The 24,489-nt window shown below is 41.7% G+C and overlaps 2 protein-coding genes across 14 annotated transcripts in view; one reads left to right on the top strand and one right to left on the bottom strand.

The window, feature by feature from the left end:
• The window catches only part of STAU1 (staufen double-stranded RNA binding protein 1), a 52,491-nt gene that overhangs the window by 13,010 nt on the left and 14,992 nt on the right, over window positions 1-24,489 (bottom strand). For 4 of the 13 annotated variants that reach the window (XR_005068489.1, XM_037059856.1, XM_037059855.1 and 1 more), the window contains exons 3-8: window positions 22,071-22,359; window positions 20,338-20,462; window positions 17,192-17,348; window positions 15,165-15,303; window positions 13,984-14,149; window positions 3,579-3,677 (exon numbers count right to left, since the gene is read on the bottom strand). Coding sequence is in view for 12 of the 13 variants with exons in the window: in XM_037059856.1 (XP_036915751.1) it covers window positions 3,579-3,677; window positions 13,984-14,149; window positions 15,165-15,303; window positions 17,192-17,348; window positions 20,338-20,462; window positions 22,071-22,275 (891 nt within the window). In the remaining variant the exon portion in view is untranslated. Of the gene's footprint in view, window positions 1-3,578; window positions 3,678-13,983; window positions 14,150-15,164; window positions 15,304-17,191; window positions 17,349-18,429; window positions 18,491-20,337; window positions 20,463-22,070; window positions 22,360-24,489 lie in introns of those variants that run through there. The other 9 variants (XM_037059859.1, XM_037059863.1, XM_037059862.1 and 6 more) reach the window with 6 other exon arrangements.
• On the top strand, window positions 8,987-9,530 carry LOC118996472 (60S ribosomal protein L21-like). The gene has a single exon (XM_037059866.1). It carries the CDS (start codon window positions 9,016-9,018, stop codon window positions 9,484-9,486), a length of 471 nt encoding a protein of 156 aa, XP_036915761.1. The 5' UTR covers window positions 8,987-9,015; the 3' UTR covers window positions 9,487-9,530.

Here is a 24,489-nt window from a genome sequence, read left to right on the forward strand (position 1 = left end):
CCCCACCCGCCCCTCAGTAAACGTTTCCACTGTCTATTCAGAGCGCCATCCCACCCATCTTCGTGCGGACTTTGACCTGCGATGGATTTACTGTGGCCAAGTCACAAGTGCCTCCCAGTGACTAAGTCAATCAGTACCATCACAGTTTTGAACTAAAACTATGTATTTTATACAAAAATCAAGTTGTATACATTTTTCTAAAGAACTCTATTACGAATGGCTCCTGTCTTTTACCAACCCCCAAACCAGCTGCCCATGCAACAAGATTTTACTATCAAAAACTTAATTTAAAAAACCCCCAAACTGCTCAGTTCACTCAGTCATTAAATATTTGCAGGGCATCCACTGTATGCTAGGCAAATCTTCCAGGTGCTAGAGACGAGCTGTGCGGGAATATGAAGTCTGTGCTCAAACTTACAATGGAAGTTAATATGAACCTTTGATACATGAGTTATTTATTTAATGTGTAAGTGCTCACGTCAACAAACTCAATGCCTCAAACTAAACACAAACTGTAATGTTTTAAATTATTACTTTAGCCCTGGCTGGGTGGTTCAGTTGGTCGGTATGTCATCCCACACACCAAAAGGTTGCGGGTTCGATCCCCAGTCAGGGTGTGTACAAGAGGCAACTGATCGACGCATCTCTCTCACACTGATGTTTCTCTCTCCTCCTCCCCTTCCTCCCTCCCTCCCTCTCTCTTAAAGGAAAAAAAAAGGCAATAAATATACCCTTGAGTGAGGATTTAAAAAAATCTTTTTACTTTAAAAGATATTTTGCCACCAGAAGGCACTCCCACAATTTCTTCTGTGACCACCTGACAAGTCTGGGCCATGAGTTACACATTCTTGAGCACATGTCTGAAAGCTGAAGCTGAAACCTAAACAGAAGAGTGAGTGGGATGGAAGCAACCTGGTCTCCAAACCCCACAGAGCCAAACCTAAAGCGGCAATCCCTCATCAGGTTCTAGGAAGCTCTGCGACTCTCAGGCAGGGCAGTGACTAGTGTGAGCAGATGACCAGCTTCCCAGGGATCCAGGGCCCTGGCCCGGCAAACATCTCTGAAACTCAGAGGAGACCCAGGAAACCAGACATCTGTGCCTCCAATAATCGGGGTTCCACTCTCTCCAATCTTTGCAAATCCAGTCCTGTGCCTACTCACCCCTCAGGAGGCGGAGAGAAGGAACATTTCTTCCCCTTCCTGCAGAAAGTGCCCAGGGAGGCTGTGTGGCCTCTCAGGGTGAAGCTCCCACCTAGTTCCCACCCAAAGACCAGTCCTGTCATTCTGTGCGACCCGTCTCAACGTCTCCCTATCCCTACCTCCCACTCCCAACGGAGGGAGAGAAGCTGGAAGGGATGTAGGGCAGAGTAAGATACCAGCCCTGTGTGCTCTGCACTCCAGAAAGGGAGTGACATAAACCTGGTCTTGGCTGACAGGGCAGGCGAGGGTGTGGGGGGTGCGGGGTGGCCCTGTCAGCCCTGTGGCAGGCAGGTAAGCACCTCAAGGAGGTAGGTCAGAAATCATCATCAATCAGCTAACAGATGAAGGACTGAAATCAGGACCCAGTTTGGGGTGATAATACATAATATATGTAAGAAAATATATCTGTATTTTATAAAAGTTAGGCATGAAATTTGGGATCACCTGTAACTGCAAAAATGCTACAAAAGAAGCTTATGAATGACTTAAAACTGTTTTATGTAGATGTCCCACTGTAAATTACATTTGCCTAAAGTAACAATGTCTAAGTTTAAAGCCCTTAGAAGACTAAGTATATGAGTATACTCTTTATAACTCCGAAAGACCAATAACTGATAAAAAAATCTGTACGGTATGGTAAAACATAGCCTTGCATAACCAAGCATGGAAATCAGAAGAAAACAGTCTGGCACGTGGCAAGTTCTAAGAAAAACATTAAAAAATTCCCCCTCCCTGCCTAGCTTTGCACTCCCTGTGTCTTTGAAGGAAATGCACACTACAGGTAACCTGTTCTCCGTACTCAACTAACAGCTGCTGATTACAGTTTGTAGACCACAGAGTCCCCGACACCCGGGCGAGCAGATGCTGGACAATGACAAGACCTATGTCCTTTATAAAATTACCCTGATACGATTTTTAGGGACCACTTAAAATTCCTAACATTGGGGGTAAGAGATGCTTTTGACAGTCTTATTGTAACAAGGTACAGCCAAGAGGGGGCCCCCAAAAGGGGATTTAGAATGGGGTCCAGAACTCAAGGTGTTCAGGAAATATTAGGATGTCCTCACCCCTTCCCCCACAGGTGTGAGTTGGGGGAAGGGCCCATGGAGCAAGGCCTTTGAGAGCTGTTTTGTACAGCAACAGCTTTGCAGCTGACCTCTGGCATGGTCATTTAACACATCTATAACCTTTAACTGGTCGAACAGACATGTTAAATAGCTGTGGCCATGCTCTGAGCCAGGGGGATAGAAGTGACTTCCACCCAAGACGTAACTGGGGGCAGGTCCCCCAAGTTGCAGCGCCTGCGTAAGAGCTTGGAGATGACTGGCTCCACACTGTGGGGACACACCTGCCCAGACTCACTATGGCAGCCCAGTAAAGCTGGAAGGATACGGGAGTGCTGACAAGTACAGCGGATTGTGGGAGGAGTCGGAAATAGGGCCGCAGAGGAAGACTGGCGTGGGGATTTAAAACCAGACTCAGCGGCCACTAGAGAGAGGAACACACAGCTGTGGCAGTGAGGAGAGCCACGCACTTTTGGACAGAGTGGGGACCCCCGCAGTTGAGGGTAGAGAGAATCACCATTCGGCTTTGCCAGAGTGGCGACCCTACCCTCTCCACAGCCTTGAGGAGAGATCCATGTGTTCTGGCCAGAGTGCAGACCCCTGCAGCTTTGAGGTGCTCCATTTAGCCACGTGGCCTGGGAAGCACGAGAGACTTTGCCTGGAAGAATGGTGAAAGAACTCTTGCCAGTGGACCTTGAGAAGGTGCCACATGGCTTTGGATTAACTGGAGATCCTGCCTGGACCTCGACACAGCTGATGGTGCCAGTGACCTGAAACACGGACGTGTGCTTCTTTTCCTGAGTTACGGTACCTCAAATTAGGGCAGGGGGATAAGGAAGCACTGTGTGCATCTGTGGGTATCTAAAACGACTTTGATATTTTAAATGAAGATGCTAGGTCACTACCTTAAGTCTGTAGAGCACTAAATAAACATTTCCTTTCCTTTTCACAAATCTCTAGCATAGGGCGACGGACATAACGAACCTTGGCCCCTTGTGTTCTGTAACGTTATGAAAACAACGGACCCTCCCTAGAAGAAAGCCCATGTGGGTACAAACACAATGCTCAGCCCATTGTGGGGGGCTCGCAGACCTGCTGCACCCACCCACGGACCATCCAGAGGTCCAAGGCGCCCCCAACGACTCCTGGGAGAAGATAATAGTACTCTGCTGATATGCAGTTTGAATCTTAAATTTGAAGGTTCACATATATGTGATTGTGACTCTAAAACGTTGTTTAGGAAAAATACAATTCCAATGATGAATGTCAACAGAATTTCATAATAAAGAGTCCTAACATATAAAATAAACTCACCTCAAAATTCACAGGCAAGTTCCGTCTAAGTGCAATCTCGAACACTTGACTTATTTCAGATTTATTGAGATTTTCTTCTTCTGATTCTCTTCCGTTCACCTAAAACAAGAATAACTGTTTAGTAATTAACTCTTATTAAAACTATCAACATCCCAGCTGTGATGATAAACCTTAAAAGCACTGAACCTTAGTTTTCTCGATTGAGTGTCAAACCAGTGAACAAGACCACATATGTACCGTGTGTCAGAGAATTTAAAAGGTTAAAAAAATAGTGTTGCCCTGGCTGCTGTGGCTCAGTGGATTGAGCACTAGCCTGCCAAACCAAAGGGTAGGTGGTTCGATTCCCAGTCAGGGCACATGCCTGCCTGGGTTGCGGGCCAGGTCCCCAGTAGGGGGGTCATGAAAGGCAACCACACATTGATGTTTCGTTCCCTCTTTTCCCCTCCGTCTATAAATAAATAAATAAATAGATAGATAGATAAATCTGTGTGTGTGTGTTTTCTATCAAACCTGGGCTAAACTGTACCTCAGAAACCCACCGTGGACATCACACATGTAACAGACCTCAAAGCACGAGTAAGCCTAATCACAGTGCAGCGAGACGCCACAGCTGCTCCAGAAGAGGGCCTGCCAAACCCCTCCTCGAGGACTGACAAGTCACATTTTGGAAAAAGTCAAAACAGATCTGCGTGAGACGTAACAAGTTCAAATATAAGTCTCTCCACTTAAGTATGCAGGTTTCTTATCTGGACATGAAGTCCCTGGAAACCACTAAAAAAAATCGCAGTGAAACTATTATTAAAAAAGTGCCAAGGATCTCATACTTACTGTTTCTGGCAGAATGCAAGGTGCAAACTAATCAAGTCTCCTGAACAAAGGCCGAGTCTCCACCTTTGTAACCAGGTTCACACCCAGCCCCCGGCGAGGGCTGAGACTAAAGAGGGCCGCAGCCCTTCTCCCTGCGTGCCGACGACAGTCTGGACCGTGCTGCTGTGGTGGTGGTGGGGGGGGGGGGGGGGTGGGCCAGAGAAGCTCGGTAGCAGCAAAGTGCCCCCAAAATATGGCAGGCGAGCAGCCTGTGCTCGTCCTCATATTACTGGGACTTGTTAGTCAACAAATTACAAAATCCTATTTCCAAGATGAAAAGTGTCTGACAGAAACCTGTGGCTGAAATGGCTGAATGAGCAAGGTGTACAGGACTATCCATACTTCTTTACGTTTTATCAGGTAGATCCTATACCTACGCTGGGTCATCATTTTAAGCTGTAATTAAAAGAAATAAAACTTGACGTTTTATAAAAATGAATACGATCAAGAATATAGTCCTGTACAAACATGTTTATCCCAGACACTATTTATAGTTCCTTCCCTCCCTTCCATGACCCTACTGTTTTCTTTCCAACCTGGCTTCCCCTCACTCTGACTGGTCAACATTATTTGCATAGCATTTCTGGTGGTTTATTAACTAAACACACTTTTATTCTTGTTAAATCCCAAAGAGAAAAAAGGCCTGCCTTTTTATAAGGAAATCCTTAAAGCTATAAATCTTCAAGCAAGGCACCTTATAAGGCATGGGTTCCATGGCGATTTGGTTTGATTTTATTTGTTAAATTTTAAAGTATCTTCAACAAATGGTGCTGGGAAAACCAGATCTACACACACACACACACACAACCTGAACCCTTACCTTACACCATATACAAAAATTAACTCAAGACATAAACATAAGGGCAAAAATGATAAAAGTCTTAGAAAACACATCAAGGAAAAGCTTTATAACACTGAATTGGGCAATGATTTACTGGATGTAACACCAAAAACACAGGCAACAAAATAAAAAATAAATTGGACTTCATCAAAATTAGAAAGTTTTGTGCATCAAAGAACACTATCAACAGAATAAAGACAACCTACGGAATGTGAGAAAATATATGCAAATCATATGTTTGATAAAGAATTAACACCCAGAACATAAAAAGAACTCCTATAAAACTCAACGACAACACCCCAACTCAAAAACAGGAAAACGATTTGAATAAACATGTCTCCAAAGAAGATGTGCAAATGGACAAAAAGCATGTGAAAGGATGCGCAGCATCACTGGGGAAACGCAGATCAAAGCCACAATGAGAGACCATTCCACCCCCATCAGAATGGCCACAAAACAGGAGGTGCTGGCGAAGATGCAGAGGAACCGGAACCCTTGTATGTTGCTGCTGAGGATGTAAAATGGTACACACTCTACGGAGAAGTCTGATGGTTTTTCGAAAAGTTAAATGTAGATTTACAATATGATCCAGCAATTCCACTTCTAGATATATACTCAAAAGAATTTAAAATAAGGACTCGGAGAGACACATGTACACCCATGCTCACAGCATTATTCACAGTAGCTGAAAGGTGAAAACCCACACATCCGCCGAAAGATGAGGGGTAAGCAACATGTGGAATATTCATACAATGGAATATCGTTCAGCCTTAAAAAGGAATGAAATTCTGAAACATGCTACAATGTGGATAAACCTTGAAAAATTATGATGACTGAAATAAGCTAACACAAACACCCACTTGGATGAGTGTCTAGAATAGGCAAGTGCATGGAGACAAGTGGAACAGAGGTTACCTGGGGATGGGGACCAGACGGGGGGAGTTACTGTTTAACAGGTACGGGAGTTTCTATGTGAAGTGATAAAAAAGTTCTGAAAATGAATGATGGTGATAGTTGCACAACACTGAGAATATATTTAATGCCACAGAACAGTACACTTAAAAATGGTTAAAATAACCTTCTTTTTGTACATTTTCTCTTAATGGTTTTTAAAGCAACAGGAAAGTATGTGTTTCACATCAAATATTAACACACAGAAGACTGTCAAATTGTTGACAGCTATTTATGTGAAGACCATCCAGAGATTTTTTACATAAATGAGCTTTAAAAAACGGTCCACTCTCATGCTCAGGAACTGTGTCGGTGAGAATGTTCTCCTTATGTGCCACCAAACAAAAGCTGGCAATAAACTAGGTGACAAGGCTGACATAAGACATCGATTGCCATGCATATATCCAAATTTTTGATTTTTTTGTTCATTATACCAGCCCAATTAATTTTTATTTTTATTTTTAATTTTGACCTGTTTAAACATGTAGAAAAACATAAATGATGTAACCGGCGACTGGACTTAACAAATGTCAACACTAAGCACCACTGACGTTACACATTTTTTAAGGAACACATGATGTGCTGCTCGCTCTCCTGTCCGTGGCGGCGTTAACCGCTGCTCTAAAACGAGACTGTGCCTTTCCCAGTCGTGTTTCTTTTTCAATGGATGGAAACAATATATGGTATGATTATGGGTTGTGAAAATTCACGTAAATTATTTTAACTGATTGCCTTAATATTATAAAATTCCAACTTTAAGTTTGCACTAATGAAATGCTATTTTTTTACTTGCTGAGGTTCCACATAAGTCTGATAGAAAACAGTGGTCTACTGCTGAATGGAGACTCCAGGCTGGTGGCTCTCAACCACAGCAGCATCAGAATCACTTGGGAGCTTTACAAAGACAGCTGTCGGAGTCCTGCCCCTGACAGGTGATTTTGAATTTTTGCAGGCAGGGCTTAGATATCCGTTTTATGTACTAGATATCCGTTTTATGTACAATGTGTTTTTTAAGCCCCCAGGTGATTTTACTAGCAACCAGAGTTGAGATTCACTGCTCTAAGCCATTGCTTCCAAAGGAATTTCAATAGGGACAAAGCAGCCAGTAAAATAAAAATGCAAAAGAAGAAACAAAGATATACATTTATTTGGAAGTGAGATTATGTTGCTCTTTTACGAAAATAATTTGGTATTGCCTGAATTGGACAAAATGTTGCAATGGGGGAAGCAGCAAATGACTCAAAACAAATCCACAAACACCATTCCCAGTAAGATGGGGAAAGTGCAGTAAGCCCTCAGTCTTACCTTCACGAAGTGGGAATTACTGTTAACATCAATCCCATAGTGTATGGTTCAGCAATAAAATCTAGGCAACATTAAGAAAAGAAAAAACACTCTGAACCATGCTTAACCCTCAGTATGCCAGGAAAAAATAGTCATCACCATTTACCATCTGGCTCCAAAAGACCCTTTTCATTTTTCTATAGTTTAAGTTGTTTTACAAATAACGTACAGATTAAAGGATAACAAAAATCATTCCAATATGAATTTAAAATAGCAAACCCAAGTTTTTATCCCAGGTTTTTCAGGTGCACATGCACCTGAAATGGGCAAGGTCCATTTATGCAACTAACTGTTCGTCAGCCAGTACACCAGAACCCAGAGCACAGCCCCACCTGGACCGACGCCCAATTCCAAACCCATCTCCAGTAAGTTCTAGCTTATCATGACTCCGATTCTTCTTGTACCGGTATTATCAAAAGACACTACTTTTGAAACTCGTCATTTTGAGTTTCTCAAATTACAGAAGAACAACCATCTTCTTGGTTCCATAACTAAAAAAATGGTGATGGAACCATTTAAAATGGTTAAAATGGTTATAAACTCCAAGGAGAGATCTAATGATCTTTTTCATTATTGTATCGCCTATTTCTTTCCAATCATCTTTGTACATAAAACCTCCCTTTTGCATTTGTCCACTTATTTTGTGGACAGTGATTAAGAAATTCTGGTCGCCAAACATCACAAAGAATGAAAGAATGTTGTCACACATTTTTTTTTAAATTAGCACAGAATGGTGCAGGTTCATGTTGCAAAATATTGTATAACGAAGTTCTTTCTGCTGAATGACCAGAAGACAGGGCACATTTCCTTTTTCTTGACTGTACCACAGGACTGTATCACTCACTCGCCGATTCTTGAGTGGGGGAAAATGTATCTAAGGTATCATCTAAGACTCACAGTCTGAGATCGTACTTAAACACTCAATCTCACCATCGTGACTGAGAGTGCAGACTGCTACCTGTCTCTCTGCAGTCATCTTCTGATTTATCTAATAGCGGAAATGTCTCCCACTGTCAATTTTCTTCTTGTTGCCAGTAAGGGTGGAAAAAGAAAAATTCTGAATTCTCCCCTGGGTTCAATGAAAGCTAAAAATACAGTAAAAAGATGGTGTCTCTAGTCTCCTTTTGTATCTTCTTGGCAGACAACACAGTACATCAGGAACGAGATAAGAACATTAAAGGATGATGCAATAATGACACTTACTTTATTACTGTATCGTCTGCCTAGGGATTCCATCACTCTTCCATTTTCTTACCATGTTAGTCTTGCTCACTATTTGGGGATATATGATGAACGGTACTGAAGTGGTGTGACAAACGGCAAAAATGTTTCACAACTAAAAAAATTAAGATTCCATGATGTAAAAATTTGCAAAAGGGCTTTTTTTCCTCGGCCGGAGCCGCCATCTTCCAGGTAGCGTGGTAAGTTGCCAAAATGACTAACACAAAGGGAAAGAGGAGAGGTACCTGCTACATGTTCTCCAGGCCTTTTAGGAAACATGGAGCTGTTCCTTTGGCTGCGTACATGCGAATCTACAAGAAAGGTGATATTGTAGATACCAAGGGAATGGGCACCGTTCAGAAAGGAATGCCCCACAAATGTTGCCATGGCAAAGCTGGAAGAGTGTACAATGTCACCCAGCATGCGGTGGGCATTGTTATAAACAAACAAGTTAAGGGTAAGTTTCTTGCCAAGAGAATTAATGTACGAATTGAGCATATTAAGCACTCGAAGAGTCGAGGTAGCTTCCTGAAACGTGTGAAGGACAATGATCAGAAAAAGAAGGAAGCCAAAGAGACAGGCACCTGGGTTCAGCTGAAGCGCCAGCCTGAAGCGCACTTGGTGAGAACTAACGGAAAGGGGCCCGGGCTGCTGGAACCCATTCCCTATGAATTCATGGCATGACGAGTGTGAAAAAAATAAAAGACTTCTATACTGATAAAAAAAAATTTGTAAAGGGGTCTATGAACCCACATAATCAGTGTAAGACAGAATAAATTTTATTCTAGTTTTTTAAAAACTGTATTTTTCTCTTTTCTTTGTAAGACCTCTAAAAAAGAACAGAAGTCATGCAATGTAAATCCTTACGGAGACTGGAAAAAAAGCTCAAAAATGAAAATTGAGTTCAATGGACCCTGATCACATAATGAGGATTAAAGTCTTCCATTTTAGTTCTAACAAAGTATGTTCCTGGTCCAAGTGAAGATAGGGACTTGAGGCCAGGAAAAAACTTCAAACAGTACAATTTTTCTTTTTTAAGCCTGTGGCACCGCAAGAACACTTCTAAGTTTGTGCTATGGCCGGTGTGGCCCAGGTGCCTAGACCATCAGCCCAGGCACCAAAAGTCTGGGGGTCCCATTCCCCGTCACGGTGTGTATATGGGAGGCAACCAATCCATGTTTTTCTGTCACATCAATGTTTCTCTCTGTCCGTTCACCTCTCTCAAAATCAATAAAGATATTTTTAAAAAATTTTAAGTTGGACAGAATCACCCACCACAGATGCGCACACATGACTTTTCTGTTTAAACACGTACAGGATCACACTACATACGTAACAACAGGTCTGGATCTTGATCCCCCCACTCAACAGATCACGGCCCTCCTTTCATGCCCACATACACAGATTTAACACCCTCGGACACTCCCTTCGATAAGTGTGTCCATTTAACCATTTCCCTACTAATGGACATTCAGGCTAGCTCCTGTTTTTCTCTATTACAGATACTGTAACTATGATCATTTTACTCCAGACAGCTCAGGATGACCAAATAAGTCATCCTTTACTAGCAGCAGCCTTAGACTTAAAACAAAGGAAAAGTGCTGTCCCAACTCAGGACCTCTGCATGAGCTGCTCCCTTGGCCGGGAAAGTACTTCCCTCCCCTGCTCTTTTGCTCATCGTAACAGTCTCAGCTTAAATGACTTCCTCAGAGAGAACTTCTCTGAAGCACGCCACCGTGATGCCACTCAAAACAAGGCATTTTATGCTCTCATAATACTTGCTTTTCCATCCTTGCACTCACTGCCCTTTTGATGATACTAATGTTAGGGTCTGTGAGCTCCATTCAACTGAGCTCCACAGGGGAAGGGATGCAGTACGATGCCTGTCATCAAGAGACCAGACTACACCTGCCTTGGATACACAAACTGCTGCCTTGACTATGTTCCAGAGCAGATGAAACGGTCCGCCACACAATCACATGCTCCAAAATTTTCAGTAGCAGACAATCTCCAACGCTGGCAGGCTGCGGGCAAAAAAGTATGCTCTCATCCTGTTGGCAGAGTCCAAAATGGTACCATCCTCCTGATGGGGAACCGACCACATACATGACTGTGCAAGTCCACTTCTAGGACTGTGGTTCACGAAAACAGCCACAGACACACACAAAGATTTAATTACAAGTGTTCTTCATGACCTATTTTGTAACAGGAAAAACTGCAAACAAACTGGACCAAGCCTCTGTTGAAAAAAGAAACTGGTATGTGCACACCATGCAACACTTTACAGCCATTAAAAAGTGCTTAGATACACGCTGAATCTGAGTCCTCCATAATTAGTAAATGGCATGACAATATATTCATGATAAGCACATCAGTGAAAAAAAGTTGTTACTGTACAATATCATCCCGTTTGTGCATTTACTTATATATGCGCTGATATCTACTGAAATGTCTATGATTACCTACGAGTGGTAAATTTATAAACTTGTTTTTCATGTTGTGAATTTTAAAAAATTGTATCAAATGCATTACTTGTAAAAAATTCAAGTTATTTCCTTTTTAAAATCAAATTCCATTGCTTTATTTAAAAAAATTTTCTTAAGATTTTATTCATTTATCTTTAAAGAGGAAGGGAAGGAGAGAGGGAGAGAAATATCAATGTATGGTTGCCTTTCATGTGTCCCCTGCTGGGAAGTGGCCTGCAACCCAGGCATGTGCCCTGACTGGGAATCGAACCGCGATCCTTTGGTTTGCAGGCCCGCGCTCAATCCACTGAGCTACACCAGCCAGGACTCAAGTTACCTCTTGAAAATGTGTCTCTTTACCCACTACTACCCACCTACCAGCGGGCAGCTCATTTAGGTGGGAGGCCAAGTTTTCACTTACTAGTTCAAAGAAAATGTTTTATCCGTGTTAACGATTCTTATTCCTGAGACCACTTCTGAAGGGCACTGTCTCTGCCTCCAACCACACACAACTAAGAGAAGGGGCAAAGAGGAGGAGACAAAGGGCAGGAGCAGATCAGAACTTTGTTCTCCGAGGAGCTCCTTACAGATGTGAGATGAGCCCAGAAGGGCACATCTACCATGGCGTCTGCCCGTAGACCTGAGCTAATAAGCACTGCTGCTCTCGGGAGTGATGGGCAGGCTCAGACCCCAACAGACACTTTCCCTGTCTGACAATAAACTGAGTACTTCTGAGGAGGACTCGAAGCAGGGAACTGCCTGGAAAGCACTGATAATACTTAGGACCTGTGGTTCCCAAACTCTGACTATGCTTTAGAATTACTCCAAGAGCACATGAAAAAAGAAAAAAGGCAAAAGACACACTCCTGGGTCTCACCCTAGACCTGCTATACCAGAATCATTGTGGGTTGGGCCAAAAGATTTTTTTTAAAAACTTCTCAAATGATTCTAAAACAGACAACCCACACACCACTGATCAACGATCTTTTAACAACTGCTGGCTGGAAGGAACCAAGAAATATCTACTCCACCTGACTCCAATTAGATTAGCATCAAAGTCAAATAAAAAAATGAGAAACCTCCAAAATGCCCCAAATTACACTAGCTTTTGGTGTTTTACCAAATGTCAACATTGAAAAGCTCCTCTTATTAACTTCACTAAATCCCCCGCTTCTAAGTTACAGTCCATTCTCTTTTACTGGGTCTGCAGAGACGCTGGAAAGAGATCATCTCTGTAAAAATGTGTGATTACACTAGAAGGCAGAAACGCACTGTAACGAATCCACACCCCGCCCACGTGTGGCCAGCCCTGGAGAACAGTCTCGGGACGAGGGAGCGCAGCAGGCACCTGCTAAGGGTCCCCTTGGGCTCATACCTATCATCGAACATTTAGACCAATGTTCTGTGCAAGACCTTATTGGGGAACTTGTTCCTTGAATAGGAAAAATCAAATGCTTCCCAGAGATATTTTCAGACGGCATCCCATGCCGTGATTCAACAGAACCATGAAGTCTCCATGTTGTCTGTTCAACGAGTTTCTTTTGTAGCTATGGCAGTTAGACTCTGTCTCATCAGAAGTATTCAGTGGGCTCTGGCCCCTTGGTGGCATGGAGTCACTGATTTCCTAAGACCCAGATTCCTATTTAGTCACAGAAAGTTAAAAACCCTTTTCCTGTTGTGGTAGTTTTAAAACATGACCCAAGTTCTCCTACACTCCTCTCCTCTAGAAGGGGTGTTCTCAATACTATGAGTGTACTAAACACCACTGAACTACAGGCTTAAAAGTGGTTAAAATTGTGAATTTTTATGATGTGAATTTTACCTGATTATTTTAAAAATTAGATTCTTTATCTCCTCCTTTTGAATGTGGGCTATGTGCCTGTCTGACCTGCAGAATAAGCCAGAAGCGGTGCTGTGCTGATTTCTGGGCCCAGACCTTAAGAAACGCCGGCAGCTGCCTCCCTTCTGTCTTCTAGGATGCTCCCTCTTGGTACCCGGCCACCAGACCACGAGGATGGGTAAGCAGCCTTTACACGGGTTAACTAAGAGGGGAACTGAGGTCTCTGAGCCACAGCCCCCACTTAATTCCCAGCCGACAGGCAGCAATACCCTACCAGCCGTGTGAGGGAGCCGACTTGAGAGTGGACCCTGCAGCTCCTTCACAGCGGCCTCAGCCATGGCTGTGTGCAGCAGACACAGTCTCCCAGCCAAGCCTCAACCCAAAGCCGGATTCGTGAGCAAAGTACCTTAGATGTTTAAGCCAGTAAGTTTTGTGATGCTTTGTTATGCAGCAACAGACAGCTGGCACTTGAATATAACAAAGAATGACTACTCAAAAAGGCTTCAGAAAATTCTCTAACCTGGCACCGTAAATCACAGTAGATTCTGACAAGCACAACCTTCAGCACCACAGAATTCGTCCATGCATGTTCTTCACAATTCAACTGAGTCACAATCTAACATTCTTTCTAACATGTTCACTCAAAACTATGCCACAGACTGAAAAAGAAGGCATCTTTCTTGCTAAGAAATTTTTTAAAGGGGAGAAAAAAGGCACGAAAGCTACCAGAATACAAAACTTTGTAAGCTATCAAACAACAGAAGTCACAGAAAGTTTTCAATGCACCTCCTTAGAAGAGGCAACTGGAGGTGAAGCCCTCCAGGCCGCCCCGCCCGGCCCTGCGGGGCCGGGGCTCTGACTCCGCTCTCTCCTCACCTCCAGCCTCTCCGGCGGGGGCTCGTTCTGCAGGATCCTCAAAGCTTTCGCAGCAGCATCGTGTTTCGCAGCCTGTCTCGTCTTTCCTTTCCCGTTAAACTGCTGTCCTCCCACAGAAAGTTCAACTTGATAAAGTAAGGGTGGTACTGGAAACGGGTAAAAGTACCTAAAAGTAAAAGGAGGGGAAGAAAATTAGCCTCAGATCGATGGGTCACCCATACATTCTCTGCAAAATTCCATTTATTTCCTCCATCATGGGTCCTAACTGTACTAATGTTTGCTGGCCAACGAGGTTCTCGTCGGATATGCAGAGTAAATTTACTCTGGATTAGAACTGTCACACAGTATTTACAAAATCTAAAATGAATTAGGCTTTGGCAGAATCAGAAAACAACTTGCTCTGCTTTCTCATATCTGAGAGTCACACTTGCGTTGTTTCCGCAAAAGGCTAGGAGTTGTTAAACGTAAGTTTTTTCAAAAGGGCCCTCATTTCTTCTACAAGTCCCAACAGCTTACAGCCTGGCAGAGGCTGGGCTACAAACTTCGGAGTTTATATTTTTTAAATGCCTTTGGTTGTCCCCACCCCCAAGTAGGGTAGGGAAATAAAGACTTCCAATTTCCACCATCACTCTATCCATTACTGGCTTATGACTGAGAGCAGGTTTTTAGCACATGGCATTTTTGGATTTCAATGGGTACTGTTATTACACCTGTGTGCCAAGGCTATTTACGAAGCACATAAGTTCAAATGTCAAAAGGTACCCAGTAAATAATAATCAGGAAATCAGGAAATGCTGAGAATCGCAGTGCCCCCGTGGGACTCATGTTCATAATCAGATATGACTCAGTTACACACTGCAGTTCCCAGGGCAATCTTTAACAAGACCACTTGGGGGCACAAGCCACACTGCTTGTGAGGAACAGGCTCAGGCCCTTTCCAACAACAGGAGATCTGGCCGGGAAGCTCAGTTGGTTAGAGCATTGTCCCAATACACAAAGGTTGCCGGTTTGATCCCCAGTTGGGGCACATACAAGAGTCAACTAATGACTACATCAGTAACTGGAACAACAAATCAATGTTTCTCTTCCTCTCTTCTCCCCCTACCCCTGCTCTCTTTCAAAAATTAATTAAAAGAAAAAGATCAGATAAATCTTCACCTCTATTTAAAACACATACATACCTTGGGGGATAAGCACCTCCTCTCATGTTGTAGTTATAGGCGGACTGCATCCGAGAGTAAGGGTCGACGGGTTTGTACATTGGTTTTTTTCCAAGTTTCATGCACAGTGCATTTAGCTCTACGGTAGGGGTTATGCTGTCTGCAACACAGAATTAACACAAGAACTGTTTTTCCTTTCCTGACATGAGAATGATAGTCAAAAAAAATTTTTTTAAAGAGCATGCTTTTAACTAACTGGATTCATGATACACTTCATGAAAGGGTCTAAATATTGTACTGCTAGGCATCAGGTGAGGAAATCCAAGAATCTGCTGTGATCTCTAGATATTATTACACAAAATGTATTACAGGGCTATTAAAGGGAGCAGCAATTTAACACGATACGTTATCAGTGAAAGCTGCACATTCCAGTCTCCAGAAATAAGTTCCAATATATATCTATGAACTTCTATGATTAAAAAATTCCAGGCGACTGCCCAAGTCATTTTACTGTTTGGGAACACTTAAACCAGTGTAACTTTGGCTGTACTGACTTACTGGGTAATTGGCTTACATTTAGAAGTATATTTATACATACTTTTTCATAGAACAATGCATTTATTAAGTACTAACTGGGTGCAAAGCACTGTGCTAATAAGCTTGGGGGACAATTCTTGTCCCAGAGGAGCTCAAAGAACACAAAATGCACTCAAAGAGCTACAATGCAACCGGAGATGTAATAAAGGCAGGTGTAGAATCAGAGGAGGAGGAGGCAAGTAAATTCTATTTGAAGAAGTCAGATGAGACCCACAAAATATTCAGATACTTCTATTCTCACTATTTATACTAGGATTTAATCAATCATGTAGTAATACTTGTTAGAAAAAATTTGTTGTTTTTACATACAATAGGACCAGTATATCTTGGATTATCCCAGAATTATAAGCTTTAGAGAACATACACTACTCATTTTCCAATTTTTTCTAAGTTCATCCAATTCATAAACCTTTAAAAAGAAAACCAACCTGGAAAGATTAGTGTCAGTGTACAACCACATTCAAAAGCAACACTTTCGTATCAAACACAGAACAACACTAGCAATGGCAAAGTTCAATTTAAATGAGCACACAAATCCGCTTTAAAATGCCTCTGTGGGACATTAGATACAGGACAGTAAAAATGACTCGATTCCGTACTATCACTGGTCTAACTAAATTTAGTGCATAAATCAAATGTTTAAGAATACCTTTGGGTTTGCAAAATTAGAGGGTCACATGAATAACCAACTCTTCTCTACCTAACATCAAGATTGTATTTTTATATAATTCATATATTTACATTTAAATATAATCTGAATCATTGAAGAGCAGTTCGGACGCATCAAATTTATCTGCAGTAGAGAATGAATTTAAAGACGGAATACCACGAGCAAATCAAAAGCAATGAGAAAGGTGTGATCAAGGCCTCCCTGGGGTGACTTCAGGCACTGGAGGGGTGACGGCCAAAACACCACTCCTCCCACGGCCACAGGGACAGTGGTTCCCAACTTCCCAGCAGATACTCTTCTTTACTAGTCTTCTTCTCGCTTGGCTCTCTTGTCGGAAGAGATATTATCTACTGATTTGTACTTATTTTCCCACTCTTTTCAAAAATAGGAACCACGTTAACTGACGATTAGAATTTCTGACCAACGTGTTAGAATCGCTCTCAGCACACTGAGGTGAAGTGATTCTAGCTAAACCTGCATTCTTGGCACTCTGTGCACCCCAGTAAGGGAGAACATGTATTGTCACTAAGCTTTTCTGAAATCTTAGAAATCATGTGGTGACACCCCCCACCGTCCACGACTGCCTCTCCAGATTGTCAGAAATCAAGGCACCATAGATTGGGAACCACTGCTTTAGAGTCAGGATAAGCATTTGCCACTGGTAGTGTGGAATCTGTGCTTTCGAAACCAACAAGTTAGTTAGAAAGAATTCACATACATACTAAATGGGTACCTCTCGACACACTTTTGAAAGGAACCTGTCTTGGCCCACGCATAATACCTGGATTCCTTCCTTCGCTACGAAAAGGGCGGACTATGGGTCTAGGAAATTTTGTTCCTTCCAAGGCTTTGGCAGCAGCTGTGTGTTGGGCTTTTTTAATACTACTTCCTTCAGCTTCCCAGTGCTGATCTCCAAGTGTTAGCTGTACTGTAAACACCTACAAATGAAAAGTGTGAGCTCTCAATTCATGAAACCTGATGTTGACTGTAATATGTCACTCGGACCTTGAACATTTTTTATGATCATGGTTTAAAAAGCCTGGCCATTATGTTGGTAATTATCCTATCACCACCTTCTTTGCTTTTACAAAGACAAAAAGAGAGAGAGAGAGAGAGAGAGATCTGTATCTATGTAGATATGGATATATATAAAACTAGCAATGGATAATACTCCATGAAAAAACTACGTTTGAAGGATGGGAATAAGTACACAGGTTTTAAAATGTTTTCTTATTAAAACATTAGACACATTTGGAAGCCATCCAAATAATTGTCTTCCAATTACTTCTCATGGAGGAAATTTAGCAAACTTGATTTGGACACACAACATCTCATACAAGTTAAGACAATACTTGTTTTAATGTTGTAATGTGTTTGTGGACTCCTTTCTGAAAACACAACCCCAGTAGGACAAAAACTTGAACCAATTTGGGAATGTCAGCCAGGTTGTAAAATGTTGCCTTTCACTTTCTTAAGACTGCACTATTCAGACACTGCCTCCACTTGAAAAGAAAATCAGATCTACAGCAAGCAAAGAGCTAAAAAAAACGTTTTTTAATGCAATTCTAAGGAAGCACCCAAAACAGCTAATTTTGTTCTCAACAAATGGCAAGCCTCTTTTCCCCTTTAAGTATAAAGGTAACTCCATTCCACTCTCAAAATTAAGTTATATTAATGCTATTAGTATTGAAGTAATACTGTCAGAAAACAATCGCCCATCAGAGCACTGTGATTCATCAACTTTGGTGCGCATTTGAGTAACAACTAGGTAAAATAAACAAGGACAGAGACTTCAAATAAATAACATGAGGGACAACTGAGCATGTCTAATTTTAATAATCTCCCAAAATGATCCTGATGCACTCCAAAGGTTGACGCCCCCTATTTGGAGCTTTTATTTTCCCGATTTTATCACTGAATATCACTTTATTTCATTTAAAACAATGTACATGAGAAATGCTGATTTCAGTAGGTCTAGGTCACTTCAGTGCAGTGCCTAACGGGATGGGGGCAACTTGCCTTCACAGCTGATTTTTCTTGTAGGTCTTAACTTCAGGATTCCCTCAGTGCACAGCTTCTACTAAAGGGGGAAAAATGAAAGATTCCTTCACCCAGCCCCCCCAGAACATGAGGGGTCCCCTATATTGATGCTGCAGGTCAGAAGGTTAGTCATTTTAAGCACCAATAGCATGAACACAGACCCCTGGCTGGCCTGCAGAGTCTCAGAAGAGGCCTGCAATGCTGTGCAAGCCCTGGGTCATGTTCGTGGTCCTTTCATGAAAGACACTGAGGGGAAAATGCTAAAAAAACAAAATTAAGAGTTAGTTCCATTAAGTCTTGCCTTTCTCCAGGACCTCATTCACGCGGCGGCTGTTTCACTCTGTTGCCTCTGTGTGGATGACTGGTAACAAGTGAGAACCTCGGTTTTGACAGAATTAAGAGTGCATCAGACCTCCGACTTTTTAAATAGTCTAATAGTCATCTGGGAGGGGATAACTTGTGCACTTTGAATAATTTGTAGGTTTTAAGAAAACGCAGCTACAGGTTAAACACACTGCCAAATTACCTAAAGTACTGAAGTTGAAAAGAGAAAGTACATATTTTAAAAATACCAGAACAGTTTATAAAGGGAATCCCAAAGTTAAGGTCTGCAAAAAAAAATCCTGTAGAAGAAACAGAATAATGATAAAAAATGAGTAATTGCCTGCTGAAAGTAAAAAAAAAAAAAAAATTTCAAATTATGCTTTAGAATAATGTTAAACTAGCTTCAAGTGAGTGGAAAATGTTTTTTCTGAAATGCATATTGGTTGATGGTAATAGCTACCATTTCTCAAGCATGTACTAAACACCGAGCATTGTGTTCTACACTTTGACATATATTCTCTCATTTAGTTTTCACACGAGGCCTATTTGGTAGGTATTATTATCCCCATTTTACAGATGAGGAGGCAGGTTCAAAAAAAACCTGTAACTTGCTCAAGGTCACATAGCTAGTAAGAAGCTAGGGTTCAAACCCAGATCTGTCCTCAAAGGCCATTTACCTAACTGCCCTATTTATGACAACGATTGGTGTTACTTCTAGTCATATGAAAACAGAAACTTGGTATCATTTAAGGCTTGAGGTTTGCATGTCAAGAAAAATGAGGCATAGATGGATAACTCACCCTTAATTATATATGTTACTACAGGGCTAGGATCAGAAACAGGAGGCCAAATTCCTTACCTCTCATACTGTAACTTCTCAAACTACATCCTCTCATACTACAGCAGCAAAAGATAAAGCCAGATATGCAAACATTTAAGTTCCAAGATCTGCATTAGCATGAATACCAAACAAGCTTAAAGGACTGAATTCCTGATAAACAAATAGTAATAAACATTCAAATTATAATCAGTCTTTCAATTTCTAAGGGGAATGATGAGGAAAACTGACACCAGAGACCATCTAAAATAATTCATTTTGAGGCTGATTTCTACCTCTCATCTTCAAACCTTTACCTGGTAACTAACAAATGGCAAAACTTCCGGTTCACCCCTCCTTGCCCAGTCTAAGGTACACGTGCAAACAAGCAGGAAAGGATCTAAAGGGAGGCTGCAGCCAGGAGGGCCCGGGGCCTGGCAAACTCATAGGAATTCATTCACAGGTGCTTGAGAACTGTCTTTATTCAGAATCCTAAACTACCATACACTAAATGGAGCTTTAAAAGTCAAACATCCTAAACAGAAGTATATCTTTTATTTAACCCATTCTATAAGGATAAAAAAGAAAATAACTTGCCAAAATTCTATACTTTTACATCTCTTTAAAATAACCTCAGCAGTCTGAAATACATATTCTGAATCACAGCACCACTTACAACAGTATAAAAAAAGACAGAAAACATTCCTGGTGGTTTATAAATGCACAAGCAGTATGACAATATTTACCTTACAGTGAGCCGGACCTTGCTCACGCAAAAGCTTATACTCAGGCTGAATCTTGTTGAAACGGGCTAACTCATTCACAAGACACATTGGGGTTTTCTCTTTGGGGTGTGCCATGCTAGAAGGAACTGAAAAATAACGTAAGAGTATTGAAGTCAAGTATCCAGACTGCTGCTCTCCTATGGATACGAAAAAAGAGGGAAAGCAAACTGAAGGTCTAAGGATTCAGAGCAGCAGTGATGCACACACTGGGGTACGTCCCTGAAGACAGCTGGGATCTTTTCTGAACCAGTTAAGGCCAGGACACCTAGGAGAGGGTGTCTTCAAAGAGAGAGAATAGAAGTCACGGGAATAACTAAACCATGGCAGGCAAGCAAGCCCTAAAATCAGATAAAGCCCTGCTATAACAACCAACCAAGGTAATAACAAGGTCTTTTGAACAGATACCACAACAGCTGTCAGCTGTAGTCTCTTCGTTATTTCACAAAACACAACATGCCGACACCATCTCTCAAACAATGAATGTCGATTTCCACGCACTGAACTTCTCATCACTGGGTGTCCCTAGTCTGACCTCCAGAGGCTGCCATCCTCAGACCTTACCTATTTCTGAAAATCATAAAAGGAAAATATAAAATGGCCTTGGTGGGCAGGAGTTTTACAAAGTCAACAGGACGTAACTATAAGACATATTAGAAATAAAAGCAATAAACCCCAGAGGACTGAAATAGTTGGTGCCATTGCCTTTTAAGACTGTCTCAAACGGCAAATGTGGAGAAAATCAAATCTCTAGGGACTATGACAAGTCAAGAATACTGTAGGCTATCTGGCAAGCTGGCCCAAAGAAGCCTAGAACCCTGCAGCCCAGAGTGGGGCAAGCTAACACTCTAAGAATAGGTTTACAAAGTAAAGGAAATGAGAGAATAAAATGCAAAGGAAGCTGCCAGGTATAAGGGATTGAAAGGCATTTGTTACGAGGTGACTCTGGCCTGGAGACACCCACTGGACACTCCATTGAACTGGACTTGCCACTTAGGGAGGTGGGAGAGAAAATACTGTTTTTAGGGTTTTTTCTGAAGTATTTCAAGTCTTTCCTAATCAATAAGCACAATTAGTTCATTTTTAGTTTTCTAATGAGATTTGAATGCTTATTTCCTTTAAAAAAAAATCTCTGCTTCTTTGTTCAATCTCTAATTGGTCCTTACTATGATTTCTGAACTATCCCAGGAATCTCTTCAACTTAAACTTATTCAAAATAAACATTAACAAATGCCAATGCACTCTTCTGCTTGCCAGTAAAGCTGACTGCCCCCTTGCTTGGGATAAAATCTTACAAACACACAAAAAGGAGGCTTACACTTAACAAAAGTTCTTCGTCAATTCTGGGAAATCACTTTAAAAGCAAAATTTCCCATACAACAATGACTATCCAAAGTGGAATTTTCTATTCAATTCTTCCTGCCAGCAGCCACTTTATAACAGACTAGGCTTTATAGTTTAGTTTTCAATTCTTTTTTTCTTTTACACTTTGAAATGATCTGTCAAACGAGGCCTTCATCAACCCAATACACAAACAAGTGTTTTACATCTGGGATAAAGAAGCTTGGGCAGTAATATTTTCTTCTGCTTCCTGAAGGTAAATCTGAGAGCTCCCTACATCTGCAATCTACTTATCAGATCAAAAAACAGGCTGAGAACACATTTGACACAGAAGACACTTGGATTCATACGCTTACCTGCAGCTGCACTGGTGGATGTAATAGATGCAGAGGGTAAAGCAGAGTTTTGAATAGGTCTACCTGCATTTTCAGAGGGTAGAGAGCTAGTAGTAGAAGGAATACTCATCAAAGGCTGTGAGAGAAGAGACTGGTTCTTGTTCAGTATTTGGCTCCCTGAGAGGGCAGCAGATGGGTTCTGAACTTGCACTTGAACTTGAGACATGGTCACTTTCAACAAAAGTGAATAACTGCAGGTAAACAGCTTTCAGTGCAGGTTAATTCAGTGCTATGAAGTCTAAAGTTCTACCTAAAAGTTGTAAGGAAAAAAAATAAAAAGGTAAATTATAGAGGAGATATGTAATTGCCAATATTTAGTCAAAATTGGTGTCACCTTCTCAAGAATGAAAAACAGCCCCAGTTAGCATGTAGCTATGTTGATGCATTATAAATGTTTCTCCTTGGTATACAACAAGAAGGTTCCTGGCCTTGTGATTTTCTCAAGTGTCTTTAAATTACTCACAATACCCACATGCTCTGTATGTTCATTTTATGAAGAAAATCAGGCCCTTGCTGGTGTGCTCAGTGGAGTGAGAAGCAACCGGCAAACTTCAAGGTCACTGGTTCAAGTCCCAGTCAGGGCACATACATGCCTGGGTTGCAGGCCAGGTGCCCAGTTGGGGGCATTTGAGAGGCAACTGATGGATATATCTCTCACACATCAATATTTCTCTCTCCCTTTCTTCCCCTCTAAAAAGGAAGGAAGGAAGGAAGGAAGGAAGGAAGGAAGGAAGGAAGGAAATCAGTAGGGTATAATAATATTTACTGGCAAATATTAAAAATTACAAATTGCAGCTTATATTCAAAAACACAACTTTAAAACATGGAGAGATTTTTCCATAGTATGTGGAATATGATAAAGGTTTCTGGCCTCAAAATCCTAAGAAGCTGAAAGCAAACCTGGTTACAACACCATTAGTGGGTGAATGTAAACACTGCTTCCATTGAAGGGCCTCATTCAAGTGCTCAGACTGGCACCTTTGGAGCTTTCCTTTAAGTTGACTGAAGAGAAAAGTATTTCTCAATTTTGCTGTTTCTTTGTATAATGATAAAAGATCCATTTGTTTTCCTAAAGGTTTGTTTTGAGATGGTCTCATTTAACTACAGACAGACCCCAACCAAAAACTGTGGGACCCATATCAATGCTTGATCCTGAGAAATCGCCTAAACAGCAAAGAACACTCTACAGTACTTAGATCACTAAAAACAAAAATGGAGAAGGGGAAGAAAGGAACAGACTTCAGATTGGCAATATCACTGCTGTGGCTGGTGGGGGTAGAGCCTAGAGAAACAGAGAAGAACGTTTTACTGCAACTTGTAAGCCCCAAAGGCCTTCATTCTTTCTAATAAATGTTGATTTCTCCACAAGTCAAAAACAAGGATAGTTTTGCTCATTTTCATGAATGTCCATCAAAAAGCTGAAAATACTAAAGGCAAAAGTACTCCAAAGTAACTAGTAGCAACAAAGCACAGAAAAAGCCAACCAAAGCAGAAACCAGCAAATGAAGTTTTATTACAGAGCAACTGTTCGTCACTTCACTTTTTAAGTCTCAAAATGATTTTCAGTGAAAGCTGGACCTCTAGAAAGAGACGAATGACCAGAATAATTAAGTTACTTGAAGAGTCCTGGCACATTCTCTCTTGCTTAGGGCAAAAGGCTGCAAAACTCAACCAAACCAAACCAAAACCAAAACCAAACTCAAAACTTCAGATGAAATATGACTTTGGATCACAGAAGCATAAACACTACCCTCTTCAAAAAACTGCCCGGCATTGCAGTCGTTCCTTGTTTCCTTTTGGACTCAGACCAAAGTAACAGCCTCAGTGAAGATCTAGAAGATGGTCTTAGCAGACAAGCAGCCTGTGTCGGAAACAAGCCCCAAACCATTTAGGGTAGGGGTGTCAAACATTTTGGCATCTCGGAGCCACAGTGGAATAAGAGTTGTCTTGAGCCGCACATTGAATATATTCACAACATATAAATCACAAAAAAATCTCATAATGTTTTAAATCTCATAATGCAATAATTCACGATTTTGTGTTGGGCTGCATTCATAGCCATCCTGAGCTGCAGGCTGGACACCTCTGAAGCCAGATGTGGCCTTGCTTTATTGTCTTTATTTCCTTCAGCTGCCAAAATACAAATATTTCTCTCTTGCTCTTCCCCCTCTCCCTGTCTTTCTAAACTCTGTCTTGCCCTGGCTGGTGTAGCTCAGTGGATTGAGCACGGGCCTGCGAACCAGAGGACTGCAGTTCGATTCCTGGTCAGAACACATGCCTGGGTTGCGGGCCAGTTCCCAGCAGGGGGCACACAAGAGGCGACCATACATTAATGTTTCTCTCCCTCTCTCCTTCCCTGCCCCTCTAAAGATAAATAAAT

The sequence above is a fragment of the Sturnira hondurensis genome, unplaced genomic scaffold (assembly GCF_014824575.4).
Source record: "Sturnira hondurensis isolate 20B ecotype Veracruz unplaced genomic scaffold, ASM1482457v3 Scaffold0011378, whole genome shotgun sequence".
Taxonomy (NCBI): domain Eukaryota; kingdom Metazoa; phylum Chordata; class Mammalia; order Chiroptera; family Phyllostomidae; genus Sturnira; species Sturnira hondurensis.